This window comes from Phaseolus vulgaris, chromosome 11 (assembly GCF_000499845.2).
Source record: "Phaseolus vulgaris cultivar G19833 chromosome 11, P. vulgaris v2.0, whole genome shotgun sequence".
Classification (NCBI taxonomy): Eukaryota; Viridiplantae; Streptophyta; class Magnoliopsida; order Fabales; family Fabaceae; genus Phaseolus; species Phaseolus vulgaris.
Window position 1 is genome coordinate 5,918,306 of NC_023749.2, and position 14,471 is coordinate 5,932,776.

At 33.3% G+C, this 14,471-nt stretch overlaps 2 protein-coding genes across 3 annotated transcripts; one reads left to right on the top strand and one right to left on the bottom strand.

The window, feature by feature from the left end:
* Positions 1-9,747: 9,747 nt before the first annotated feature.
* On the top strand, positions 9,748-10,472 carry LOC137822465 (probable histone H2B.1). The gene has a single exon (XM_068627378.1). The coding sequence runs from the start codon at positions 9,846-9,848 to the stop codon at positions 10,287-10,289; it is 444 nt and encodes a 147-aa protein (XP_068483479.1). The 5' UTR covers positions 9,748-9,845; the 3' UTR covers positions 10,290-10,472.
* Positions 10,473-11,406: 934 nt separating this feature from the next.
* Positions 11,407-13,775, bottom strand: LOC137822636 (glycine-rich RNA-binding protein 4, mitochondrial-like). 2 transcript variants are annotated; one of them, XM_068627599.1, is made up of 5 exons: positions 13,395-13,775; positions 12,272-12,589; positions 12,071-12,139; positions 11,867-11,973; positions 11,407-11,712 (listed from the first exon to the last, which is right to left on the bottom strand). In XM_068627599.1, the coding sequence occupies exons 2-5, from the start codon at positions 12,372-12,374 to the stop codon at positions 11,665-11,667; spliced, it is 327 nt and encodes a 108-aa protein (XP_068483700.1). In that variant the 5' UTR covers positions 12,375-12,589; positions 13,395-13,775; the 3' UTR covers positions 11,407-11,664. The 2 variants fall into 2 exon arrangements, with proteins under 2 accessions (XP_068483700.1, XP_068483766.1); XM_068627665.1 differs by having other exon boundaries at positions 12,272-12,595; positions 13,395-13,711.
* Positions 13,776-14,471: the final 696 nt, after the last annotated feature.

The window sequence follows — 14,471 nt, forward strand, 5'->3', positions numbered from 1 at the left end:
ATTACAAAGGAAACAAAAAAAAAAGTATAGTCTTACATGCGAAGGTGAAACAAAATAATTACAAAAAAAAACTAAGAAAAAAATCATATGAAGCTTTTCCTTTCAACTTTGAAGTTTGTGTTTTTTTATAGGTTTTTATGCTCAAAGGATCTTGGGAAACTGTTATGGTTTATATTTTGTTAACCGTTTTTCAATTTCCAACTTTCTATACTTCTTTTCTGGTGCAAAATATTTGCTTCCAATTCTGTTTTTAAGTTATTGTAGATTTTATTTTTTCCTTATTTTTTCATTATTTTCCTCATATTTTGTTTTCTCTTTTGATTTAAAGAATCAACTTGACTTTTATATATTTGGTCCATAATCTAAAAAACACAAAAAAATAGTTAAGGTCCAAATAAACCCAATTATATGACTTCAAATTAAAACAATGGATTTATTTATTATTATAGTCCAATAATTTATGATTAAAGTTATTGAGTGTGAATAAATATGTTCTCTTAAAGGAGATAAACATTTTCATGGAATATACGCAGGGAATAAAGTTGATTAAACCAATAAACGTATGTTTTATTGATGAACTTCAATTGAATTAAATTGATGCATGTTCAATCTGGTTCAGTTTTGTTTGAGGATTGAGAAATGACTCATCTTTGAGATAACTTGTGAAGAATTTCACGGTGGAAGAACTTGGGATCAACCACTATTTATTTATTATTTTAATCTCTTATATATTTTATATTAAACAATCTTAACCCTTATTTTATTTTTACTATTATTGCTAACTTTTCTCACCTTTAGATAAATTATGAACACTGATTTTACTATTAAATTTGTTAAAAAATTACTTAGAATTATCTGACCATAATTATACTTGTTTATATCATAATAATGATTTGGTAGTAATCATGTAACAAATAATTTGACAATGTTACAAATAAATATTAAAACTATTAATTAACATGACTTATTATCAATTTAAATTATATCTCGCTATACTTATGCATAATCTTCTGTCCAATAAAATATTTGATTTTAAAAATTGGTCTTTTATTATGATTCTATTGTGATTCTCCATCATTTAACAAGAGAAGACAAAGTGAGATTATTAGCAAAGCTACTCGAATTTTGATAATTTCATTTTTTGGTCAAATCAATGTTGATAAATGGTTTCGCAGATACTACTAGAAAAAATAATTTTAACCTTAATTATTTTCAACTTTCTATATACTGTTTATAAACCTAATGTATATGGTATCAATGAAAAAAGTGGAACGTATAACATTGGTTAACGTGACAACAAAGATTCTATGTACCTTATAATATGTCAAAATAGCACGAAATTGTTTATTTTTGCATTCGGAAACCCTTATGCACTGATTATGAAGTGAATTGATATAGAGTGATCTTTTATACTACATTAGTTTATGTTATAGCTAACTTAGCATGTGAGGTTATTTAATGATGCTTATATTTTTTATGTTTTCCAACTTGTAATAGAAAATATATATAATCAACCTGATCATACCTACATTTGCCTACCAAATAAATTCCAATATTAATTTAAAATAATAGATACCCAAATTGATTCCACTAAAGTACATAATTATTTAATCAAAACTAAACACTAAATAACACACCAATTCTAAGACTAAAATATAAAATATTAATTTATATGTAAAAAAATCCTTTTCCATTTAAGAATATTTTTTTGAACTGTGTTTCTGTTCAATGAATAACCACCAATAAAAGTTGCAACATATATAATATATATTAATTTTCTTTTATAATAACATATTTGAAATCATAAATATGTTTCTTTTAGAAAATTTAAAGTGTTCCATTACTTATTAATGAGAATATGCATTACCAACACAATTTATAATCCACACCTACTATAATAGTCACCCTTTTCTTATAGTCTACTATACTAATAAATCAACTTTAATTAAGTTAATTCACTGAAAACTAAAAAACATGACCTATTAAAAAAATATATTTTCCTATATTAATTATAAAAACCACATAATCGATTCTGCATCTTTAGGAAAAATTTAAAATCGATTTACCGTATGAAAAAAACGATTTTACATCATATACAAAGATAGGAAAATCGATTCTAAATCATCTACAATGATAGAAAAATCGATTTTGGAAAAAAATGGAGACAAACCAGTGCACAAAACAGTGAGTTTTACCTTGCTCAAACTAATTCTCTCTCGTTTTCTTGTTCTGGGCACAACACAACAATCAAACCTAATCTCATTTATAGCAAACACAACTTTAGTTTCACATTCATGAGTCTACCATTTTGGTAAAGATTCTTCTGCAAGGTAGCATTAGAGAGTCTAATGAAAAGAAAAGTCATTGACTCATAACTGCACCACAATAAACTCATTCACATGTGCATAAAGGATAGGAAAGTAAAATGTTAAGTCAATGGTCTTTGTCACGTGTAATCCTCTCAAATCTTCTCACTTTTGTGAAGAGGAAAAAAACTTCACATTATGCTCTCCCATCTGCGCTCACACCTTTAAATAAACCAATTAAAACATGAATTCCACCGTCCGCCCCTCCCTCATCCTTAGTCACACCCGGAAACAAAGAGTGGCTAAAAGACTCTAACAAAGAGTGCTAAAGGACTCTAAGAGATAGGACAATTCATCCATTTACATGATGTTTTGATAAGGTGGTGTATTGTTGATGCGTGAAAGTGGAGGGATGAGGTAAAGTGGTTCTTATTACCAGACAAAATCATTATTAGACTTAATTACAGGAATATAATCACTATTAATGAGTCTATAATTAGACTTAATTATAGGAATATAATCACTATTAATTGGTCTATAATTAGTCTTAATTATAGATGTTATGTTAGAAAAAGAAGGTTATGTACGGTTCTAATGCTATGGTTATATATATATGTATCATTGCTATAGATGAAAGACAGATTGAATAAAACATAAAATATTCTTTCATGGTATCAGAGCACAAAACTCTGATACCCGACAAACACAAAGCAAAGGCAACGGTGCACAACCATGGCAGCTGCACCAGAAAAGAATAATGCCAACAAAGCAGAGCACGAAGGAGGAGGTGCTAAGAAGACCTACTCGCCATATGATCTCAACGCGAGTGACAATCCCGGAAACATAATCACGCAAGTCCAATTGCGCGGAGAAAATTACGACGAATGGGCAAGAGCAGTAAAGATCTCGCTTCGTGCCCGGAGAAAATGGGGCTTCATTGATGGAACACATATCCAACCAGAGGATGAGGCACCCGACCTTGAAGATTGGTGGACCGTGCAGTTCATGATTGTCTCTTGGATTCTAAACATTGAACAAAGCTTACGATCCACAGTAGCATATGCTGAGACTGCACATAACTTGTGGGAAGACATTAAAGAAAGATTATCGGTCGTGAATGGACCTAGAATTCAACAACTAAGGTCGGACTTGTCAAGATGCAAACAGGAGGGAATGGTGGTGGCAACTTACTTTGGAAAATTGAAGGTCCTTTGGGATGAGCTTGCTAACAGTGACAAAATTCCATCTTGTACGTGTGGTGGATGGAAGTGTGAGATTGGTGCTCAGTTGGAAAAATGAAGGGAGGAGGAGAAGGTTCATCAACTCCTTATGGGGTTGGATGACGCAAGCTACGGGACAGTAAGATCAAACATTCTGGCCTCAGACCCATTGCCGTCTCTGAACCGCGTATATGCTATGTTGGTACAAGAAGAAAGAGTGAGAATGATGGCCAAATCAACGGAAGAAAGGGGGTTGGTCGTGGGTCTCGCGATGCAGGCCAACTACAAAGAAAAAGGGCGTGGAGATATGGTAGAAAAATTAATGACGTGCAGTCATTGCGGTAAAAATGGTCACGACATGAAGGGATGCTTCCAATTGATCGGATATCCCGAATGGTGGGGTGACAGACCAAAAAGTGAAGGCAAATGGAACGGCAGGGGACGCCAAGGGATGCGAAACAAAGGTAACCCGACACGTGCAAATGTGGCACACGCTAGTGGAAGCAACAGTCAAGCCAACAATGACGACAAGAAACTTGAGATGGCAGGTCTGACCAATGAACAATGGAAGGTACTGGTTGATATGATCAGCAAACAAAAATCAAATGAATCATAGAAAATGACTGGTAAGAGCATTTGGGATTTGTGGATTATTGACAGTGGGACATCAAACCATATGACCGGGTCACTGGAAAATTTGAGTGAAAATGAAACTATACAAGGGTGCCCCGTGGGGTTACCCGATGGTGAACGTGTTTTAGCTTGCGAACAGGGAACAGTGACTCTTGAAGAAGGACTTGAATTGAAAAATGTCCTTTATGTTCCCAAATTAAAATGCAATTTACTTTCAGTACCTCAATTGACGGATGAAGAAAATTGTGTTGTAACATTCACTGATAAATTGTGTATTATACAGGACCGCACTTCGAGGACGCTGATTGGAGCAGGTGAACGGAAAGATGGGCTTTATTGGTATCGTGGGGTACGGAAGACTCAAGCATGTCATGTCAAGATGGAAAATCAACTAGCACTTTGGCACCAAAGATTAGGACATCCGTCATTTAAGATTGTGCAAATGCTTCTTGATATAAGTGGGAAATGTACTCGTGATGAGTTGAATAAAGTTTGTGAAGTTTGTGAAAAATCGAAACAAACGAGAGATAAGTTTTTCTTAAGTGCGCATCAAGCTTTGAATATTTTTGATTTAATTCATTGTGACTTATGGGGTCCTTATAAAACTCCTTCATCCTGTGGTGCTTCATATTTTTTGACAATTGTGGATGATTGTTCACGGGCAGTTTGGATCTATTTGTTAAAAGAAAAAACAGAGGTATCAGTGACTTTGAAAAAAAATTTCACACTCGTTGAGAGGCAATACAACAAATGTGTTAAAATGGTTCGCTCTGACAATGGAACCGAATTCATGTGTCTAAAACAATATTTCATTCAACAAGGTATCCTTCACCGAACTTCCTGTGTCGGGACCCCGCAACAAAATGAACGCGTCGAACGCAAGCATCGGCATATTCTGAATGTTGCTCGGTCATTACGGTTTCAAGGCAATTTTCCCATTAAATTTTGGGGGGAATGCGTTTTGACTGCAGGCTACTTAATCAATCTCACACCATCCTCCATTCTAAAAGGAAAAACCCCTTATGAAGTGATCCATGGATGTGTACCCAGTTACGCGTACTTACGAGTATTTGGTTCATTATGTCATGCTCATAATCAAAATAGACAGCGGGATAAATTTGATAGTCGTAGCCGAAAATGTGTGTTTGTCGGGTATCCATATGGCCAAAAAGGATGGAAATTATTTGATTTAGAAACAGAAACTTTCTTTGTCTCTCGTGATGTACATTTTTTCGAAAATAAATTTCCATATTTTGAAGCCAAAAAGATGGACACTGCACCACCATTGAAAAACCCAATTATTGCCAACTCTTTAGAAACTGAAACGGACCCACATTTTCTTCATGAAGTTGCCTCCTTAAACCTAGATGAATGCATCGTCAACCAACCCATTGCATCTCCCATCCCAGCCAAGGAGGATGCTACCCTCACAGATGACTTCGACCACACTATCAACGACTCTGATCCGTGCATAGAAGCCTCGACGCTACCCGGGGATCCACCGCCGCGTCCGACGGAGACGGCGCCGTCGGTTTCTTCACCACCGCTGACGGTCGTGGTTCCCCTTGGGAGAGGGCATCGCGCGAAGCTGCCTTCCGTACGGTTACGCGATTTTGTCGCAGCCACCACGATACCGTCAAGCCCCTATGTTCCGTCACCTCCTTCAACAGAATCCTCAGTTATTTCGTATCCTATACATGATTTTGTGAATTGTGATTCCTTTTCTAAACATCATCAAAGTTTTCTTGCCTCTTTACACACCGAGCAGGAACCCCTGTTCTTTTCTCAAGCGGTCTGAGAACCCCGGTGGCATGATGCTATGGCACAGGAGATTCATGCTCTCGAACTCAATGACACCTGGAAACTCACCGCTCTCCCTCCTGAAAATAAGGCACTTGGGTGTAAATGGATCTACAAAATCAAATACAACTCGGATGGAACAATTGAAAGATTCAAGGCTCGATTGGTAATTCTTGGCAATCATCAAGTGGAGGGTTTGGATTACAACGAGACGTTTTCTCCTGTCGTAAAGACGGTAACCATTCGCACAACTCTAGCAGTAGCAGCCGCAAAAGATTGGGAGCTTCATCAGATGGACGTTCACAATGCGTTTCTCCATGGTGATCTTGATGATGAGGTTTATATGAAACTCCCTCCTAGCTTCCAATAATCTCAACCAGGGGCAGTGTGCAAGCTTCAAAAGTCTCTATATGGCCTCCGACAGGCCCCAGGTGTTGGTTTGCTAAACTATCTTCTTCTCTCACTCGTTACGGCTTCCAACAATCCCCGAAGGATCATTCCCTATTTACTCTCAATAATAATGACATACAGTTGGTTGTGCTAGTCTACGTTGATGATCTTTGATTGCAGAGAATAATGGTACTGCCATCCAATGTTTTAAAGGCTACTTAAATCAATGCTTTCATATGAAAGATTTAGGCCGCCTCAAGTACTTCTTGGGGGTTGAAGTTGCTCGCTCCCCCAACGGAATCTTCCTTTGTCAGAGGAAATATGCCTTAGATATCATTACTGAAGTCGGATTGTTGGGTGCGAAGCCTGCCACTACACCATGTGAAGAAAATCACAAATTGAGCTCCGCTACTGGTTCTTTTCTTTCTGACCCGACTACTTATCGTAGACTTGTTGGGAGGTTAATTTATCTGTGTTTCACTCGACCTGACCTTGCCTACAGTGTCCAAGCTTTATCTCAATTTATGCAAAATCCACGCTCCGAGCATTGGCAAGCTGCTCTTCGTGTTGTTCGATATTTAAAGGGGCATCCTGGACAAGGAATACTCCTACCTCGAGAGAACAACTTACAACTCTTTGGGTGGTGTGATTCTGATTGGGCAAGTTGTCCACTGACACGGAAATCTCTCACCGGATGGTTTATTCAACTCGGCACTTCCCCAATCTCTTGGAAAACCCAGAAACAACAAACGGTTTCTGCCTCCTCTGCTGAGGCTGAATATCGATTAATGGCTAAGACCACCCGAGAATTAAAGTGGATTAAAGACATTCTCGCTTCTCTACATGTTCCTCATCCTGACCCAATTCGTCTTTATTGTGATAGTCAAGCAACACTTCACATTGCTAAAAACCCAGTCTTCCACGAACGCACCAAACACATTGAAGTTGACTGCCACCTTGTTCGAGATGAAATCATTCACAAGCGCCTTCTTCCATCATATGTGCCCACACATACACAACTAGCTGACCTTTTCACCAAAGCTCTCGGTGCTAAAAAGTTTGGAGCCATCTTGGTCAAGTTGGGCATTCAAGACTTACATGCTCCAACTTGAGGGGAGGTATTACCGGACAAAATCATTATTAGACTTAATTACAGGAATATAATCACTATTAATGAGTCTATAATTAGACTTAATTATAGGAATATAATCACTATTAATGGGTCTATAATTAGTCTTAATTACAGATGTTATGTTAGAAAAAGAATCGGTTATGTACGGTTCTAATACTATGGTTATATATATGTATCATTGCTATAGATGAAAGACAGATTGAATAAAACATAAAATATTATTTCAGTTATTCTCCCCTTTTGCAAAGATTTATAAAGGATAAAAGAATTAAGACAAAGCCACGTGGCATGATTATATTACATGTGTGCCTTTTAATTATTTGTCCCAACAATTTACGAGTTCATTTTCTAATTTTTAAAACATAATCAAATTTAAAAAATAAAAAGATAAATAAATTTACATAATTTTCAATTCTAAAAAATAAAATAAAATATAAATATTTTAGTGTTATGTTTTATATTTGATTAACAATCATATATAATAAAAAATAATTTAAATAATTTAAAATTACTTTCTAAAATATATTAATTATATTACAAAATAAAAATATAAAATATATTTATTTCATTATAAATATATTATATAAATTAATAAAAAAATAATTATATTATGAAATTCAAATATTTTTTAAAAAATTCCAATATTCAAATTTAATTTTTTTTATCAGTATGTTATAAACGAGGCATAATTGACCATTCATTAGTTTTGAAGACATAATCAATTATGTAGTATGTTATAAATTAGACATAATCTATTATTCTCATGATATATGTTACATGTTGTTGGATTTGTGTTTATGTTTTTTTTCATGAAAATGGTTATTTTTTTCCAGTGGCATGTGTAAATATTGAGTTCATTACTATTATAAAAAAAATAAATTATTTAAATTCAATACAACTTTTTTTAATTATATTTATAAAATTGCGAGTATTTAAATTATTTATTCTTATATAATAATTTAAAATTTTCACATATATATTGATAATTTTCCATCTTTACAATCTATATTATCATACAATTATGAATATCAAAATATTATTTTTAATGCAAACACAATTATTTTATAATAATTTTGTATTTTTTTTGACAGATTTACATAATTTGTATTTTTTTTTTCAAAAGTCAGTTCTCATATAGTTCCAAAAAATAATGTTTTAATTACAATCACCTAAAATGCATAAATAAATTATTTTTTAAAATTATTTTAAATATAACAGTAAATTTGTGTATATTTAGATAATATTATTTTTATGACAACTTTTCATGTTCCAACAATGTTAAGTAACTTATTTTTTTAAAATAATTATTTAATGGTACAAAAAATAATTTACAAAACTTAATTTACAATACTTTGGAGTTAGGTATCCCATTTTGACATCATAGAATGATTTATTGAAAATTAAACTCAAATTCTATAAAACTTAATTTAAGTATTATAAACACTTGTACACATTTATAAAGAACTTTATCACATTAAATTAATAGTGAAACATTTTTTTTAAAATTTTTGTTACCAAAATGAATATTTAAATAAATGAATAAATTTAGCAAAACTTTTAAATACGTGAAACAATAAAAGAAACTATAACAAGTATAATCAGAGTTATATTTTTTTATGGTTGACTTATACAACGAAATAAACCCCTTCCCTCACCAATCTACATGCTGACAATTAAATTAGAAATCAATCCTCATCCCAAAATATAAATAATTTCATATTATCTTTTAAAATCACAATGAGGATTTCTTAATATTTAAGTTAAAAAATAAAATAAACTACTTTTATCATTGTTAATATAAAATATTTTAAAGAGGGGATAAAATAGCAATTTGATAATATATTTTTGATTTTGAAATAAAAATTGTTAAACGCGTAACAATTGTATAGTGGAAATAATTCAATAGGGAATATTGAATGAAAAATAGTTATTTGATTTGTTATATTGTTTTATTATAGAGTAATGAATTTTCTTAAAACAAATAATATTTACATAGATACATTAAAAGAATAACTTTGATATGCACTCGTTTGTTTTGTGATATATGGAAGTGTTTCCTTTCCTTTGTAAAATTGTCTTGTTTTTTTTAATACTGAAAGGTAGTAGCCGCCAGCAAGAATAAATTTAGGCGCCAAAGGAAAACTGAGAAGCGAATCTCAGCCGTTCATCAACAGGCTCATCAAAGCGCCAGCTCATCGATCCGCACTAAAGCCCAGTAGCCAATAAGAAGGTCAAAACTTTTTCCTATATTAACAATCCTTGCACGCTCTCATCATTCACTTCTTCAATTGCTTTTCCATTTAGCTTTTGGAATCCCAATTCGAAACCCTATTTTTCTTCAGAGAACCAAATTCTGCACTAGATATGGCACCAAAGGCAGAGAAGAAGCCAGCGGAGAAGAAGCCCGCGGAGGAGAAGAAGTCAACCGTCGCAGACAAGGCTCCGGCGGAGAAGAAGCCGAAGGCAGGAAAGAAGCTTCCGAAGGAAGGAGGAGCTGGTGGTGATAAGAAGAAGAAGAGAAACAAGAAGAGCGTGGAGACATACAAGATCTACATCTTCAAGGTTCTGAAGCAGGTTCACCCTGATATTGGAATCTCCAGCAAGGCCATGGGCATCATGAACAGTTTCATCAACGACATTTTCGAGAAGCTTGCCCAGGAATCTTCTAGGCTTGCCCGCTACAACAAGAAACCAACCATCACTTCACGAGAAATTCAGACTGCGGTCAGACTTGTGCTGCCCGGAGAATTGGCCAAACATGCTGTGTCTGAGGGTACCAAGGCTGTTACAAAGTTCACTAGTTCTTGAACAAATTGTCTGTTTTCCTGACCTGTGTTCTTGGTCCCCTATGTTTGTTGACTGTATCTGGTGGATCTAATGTTCTGTTCCTAGATTTTTTTAGTTAGGTTTTAGTTCAAATTGAAGAAATGGGATTGTGACATCCTTTGTGTATTGAAATGATTTTATTAATCCTATAGCCTTTGAAATCAACTCCTGTCTACATGTTCTACAATTTATTAGGTTTATGGGATGATGTTTCCAAAGAGAATGATTCTTATATCAATTCACACTGTTAAAAAAGTTTCGATTAATTCTTAATTTTACAAAACGAGTTCCGCCTATTTTATCTTAAGATATTGGATGCAGAACCATCGGGGATTAAGTTTGTTAGCATCTTAATTATTTGTTTGTATAATTTCATAAACTAGTCTAGGAATTCAATTATTGTACATGTTTAGTTTGGTTTGAAGGTGAAGTGCTATTTATTTGCATTAGAATTTGTAATTAAAAGAAATTTAGTCTTCTTGCTTGTCACTCAGTGACAACAGAAAATAATCATTCCATTTTCTAACATCGGCCAATTCATGTAATGATCAAAATATATTAAGAAACAAAGTTACCTATTATAATGATTATTAGCTGAATAGCTTAATCGATTTTAAGTGCATATGAAAATAGAATGGGAAACTAAATGTGAGTTTAAAACTGTTACTGCTAGTGCACCGTCCTTATCATTTGGTTACCAGTAACATTTTACGGCAGAAAATAAAATCAAACAGGAGACGCACGGAGCCGCAAGTTATATAATCTCAATGATCTTATATTAATATTTTTGTTACTAGTTTCCAAAACCACACACTTACATCTATGAAAAAATAAGATTAACTCGGGCGTAAAAAATTGTAGTGTCCTAAGAAATTTGGGCATGATGTACAAGTCCTCAGAATATAACATTCTTTCTAATAATAATGGGACAACAGAACTAACAAATCTTAAAACCAGAATAACTCCGAAATTCACAAAGAACAAAACGTGGGAGTAAAAGCTCTGCACAACTCGTCTAACACCACTGTCCAGAGGATTAGGTGAGATTAAGAAGACTAAATGATTGAGCCAACAATTTTTTTAATAACCACTCAAAAAATTTAATTAATAAAATAAAGAATTTAAACTTTTGAAATATGACAAAAATATACAGCAATTTCAAGTCAAGGAACACGAGAACAACCATTCAAATCATCAAAACAAATTGAGGCAATCTAAAACGCCCTTAAATAATAAACCTACATTGAATGACTAAACTTAAAAGCTTAGAGTATAGATAGACTTCAAGTATCAAAAGGAGAAAGTTAATATGCTGCAACCATAAACTGTGTAGTGAATTGTTTGACAGACTTGGTCCCTAGCGTTTGTGTGCATAACTAACCCGAATGCGTCTGCCATCCAGTATCTGTGAAAGAATAAGGAACAAGATCCATGAATAACAATGTCGGTTGACATAGAAGGAAACTTCTTTGGCCAATAAGTCCGCATATTTTCAAAGTTTGTGATATAAAAGAGTGAATTCATCTTAAACAAATAGGAGAAATGAAAAAAATAAAGACCTGGCCATTCATTTCTTTGCGAGCTGTAGCAGCTGTAGTTTCAGAAACAAACCGCACCAATCCATAACCTTTAGATTTCCCAGTCACTTGATCACATATTACTCTAACTGCAAAAAGAAAAATAAAAGATTTCAGAGCAATTGCGGCATAGTTGCATGACCAAATTGGAAACAAAAATAAGAGAAAAATATCTTAGGTTTTAACCTTCAATGATTTCACCATGCTGCTCAAAGGCATCTCTCAGAATCGGTTCATTGGTATCCCAGGAAAGCCCTTCGTTCCAAAACAAAACCAAAAAACTCCCAGTCAAAATTGAACATTTAGCTGAACTATCAGAACTCTAAAATGGAGCAATTAATATTAGGTTTTAAAAATAAAGTAGAGATGAAAGAAGTTAGAGAAAACCTGCGACAAACAAGTTGGCTGATGAATGATGACGCACACACAGAAATCTAGATAAGGGGAAAAGAAGAGGGTTGCCTTTCGCTAATGCACGGCTTATTTGCATAACTGTGAACTTTCAATTGATATCTTAAACACATTAAAGTGTTTTTCGCAGACTTGGAAAGATACAACAAGCTGTTTTCACATACAGTTCTACTAAGCCATTATGTTCCTTACGAAATGAAATACTTTCTGCTATGACGACTAAGTGAAAAGGAGGACTACAAATTCGCTTCTTGGTCCTCTGTGTTACTTCTAATCTGAGCTGCAAGTATATTCCTGCAGCTAAAATAAACTCAATTAAAAATGTATGTTCGTTTTGTTAATATCCATAAAAAAATTAGCAATTACATAGGGTTCCACTATTTACTAGACTTCAATATAATTAAGCAATCCAAGTAGACTAATTGGTCCATAAGAAAAATGTACCAATTAAATCATTTAACAGAAAAATGAATGAAAAGTAGTAATTTGAATGAATATTCCTACCTACCAAACATGTTCTTAACCTGTTCATAGCATTCTGGTGTGTTTCGTATTGCATGGTTCAACTTGATGGCAACAACACATTGACATAAACTGCCATGCCAATTGTCATACCATATGCAAATAGACATCCAAGATCACACAACAAGATCACAACAGAGTGAAATAACTTTCATTCTATAAGGAATAATCATCTTAAATGGTGAATAATGAATTGAGGGAAAGGAATCGCAGGTTTGCAACAATGAAACCGACAATAGCATATCAGTAATTTGATGCAGAAAAAAAAGAGTATACTAAGACTAAGGGTTTTGAGCATTCTAACTGAAACAATTAGACTCGTGTATAATCCTTACAGATTGTGTTTGTTTGCTCCAACTTTAATACGCTACCTTAGTAGTTTAGACATGTGTGTTTCCACAGACATACACAAAATTATAATAACAAAGAAAATAAAAAAAATTCAAAGAAAGACAGAAACATAGATGCAGTTAGTATTTTATCAAACACCAAAGTTTTAAAGGAAGTTTAATTAGCCAAGCATAATCAATCCAATGCAATTAATGATCAGAATCAAACAATTATTGAATAAGATTACCAATTCAAACTCAAATTCGCCTCCTACCGCACTTGTCAGTAAGAACCCTGCAATTCCTTCTCCCTGTATCCTCCTCCACATCCACTCACGATGGTGGCTCAAAGTGGTTTTCTGCATCGATCTAAGAGGTTGATTTGAGAGAATAATGTTGAGGATTTACAGACATGGGAGAAATGAACAAAACCCTTTTTTTCTTCGAACAGCAGAGGCGGCGATGGTAAGTGGAGAAACGCTATATTTCCACCGGTTAAGTTCAAGAGCTTCAACTGGTTCTGAATTTCACCTACCCCAATACCCCATCACACCACATTGGTCACTGGTTTTTACATTCCATAAAAATTTAACTTTATCTTCGTTTTTCACGTTTTGAAAACCCACTTCAAAAATGGCAAAATAAAGGAAAGATAAAAATTTATGGGAATATAAAAAGAAAGGTTCCACCATATTTTTGAATAAAAGTACGATATTTTAAAAATTGAATTATTCATAAATTGAATAAAGTAGTAATAATAACATAAAATAGATTTAAAAGAATGGAATATCGTAAAATCATAACACTAACGATTAAATAAAAAAAATTAAGTAAATTTTGAATAAAAATATTCATAACTATTTAGTGTAAATTTTAATAAAATACACCAATATTAATAAAAAAATAATTTTACATATACAATAATAAAGAAAATGAGAAATTGTGAATAAGATTGATTCATTTTGATTTTTTTTTAAAAATATTCATTCAGAAACCTTGTTCCAGTATACAACTCTATTTTTTCTAAAATTTCAAATTTTATATCATTCCCTTTTTAAATATCATCAATTAAGGATTGTAATATCATCAATTAAGGATTGTAGTAGTGGATCAAGTTCTCCATATATATTCTAGTTTCAAAAATTTGTGAACAAGATTACTTCTTTCACTTCCCATCTTATATGTGCTTACTCTCCCACTTTTTCAACACCTCTTAACTCTTTCTTTCCAAAGCTAACTTTCTCACATTTATTCTTATTTTTCATCATGTCTTCATTTTCATTAAGAGACACTTTCTTCATATCTTAAACAAATAAGTATGGCAA

Excerpts from the sequence above, each read along its gene's own strand:
- LOC137822465 (XM_068627378.1), top strand. The coding sequence starts at position 9,846 with ATGGCACCAAAGGCAGAGAAGAAGCCAGCGGAGAAGAAGCCCGCGGAG.
- LOC137822636 (XM_068627599.1), bottom strand. The coding sequence starts at position 12,374 with ATGCAAATAAGCCGTGCATTAGCGAAAGGCAACCCTCTTCTTTTCCCC. Across the intron at positions 12,140-12,271 it reads AGCCAACTTGTTTGTCGCAG|GGCTTTCCTGGGATACCAAT; the intron begins GTTTTCTCTAAC and ends TTTGGAACGAAG. Across the intron at positions 11,974-12,070 it reads GCATGGTGAAATCATTGAAG|TTAGAGTAATATGTGATCAA; the intron begins GTTAAAACCTAA and ends TTCTTTTTGCAG.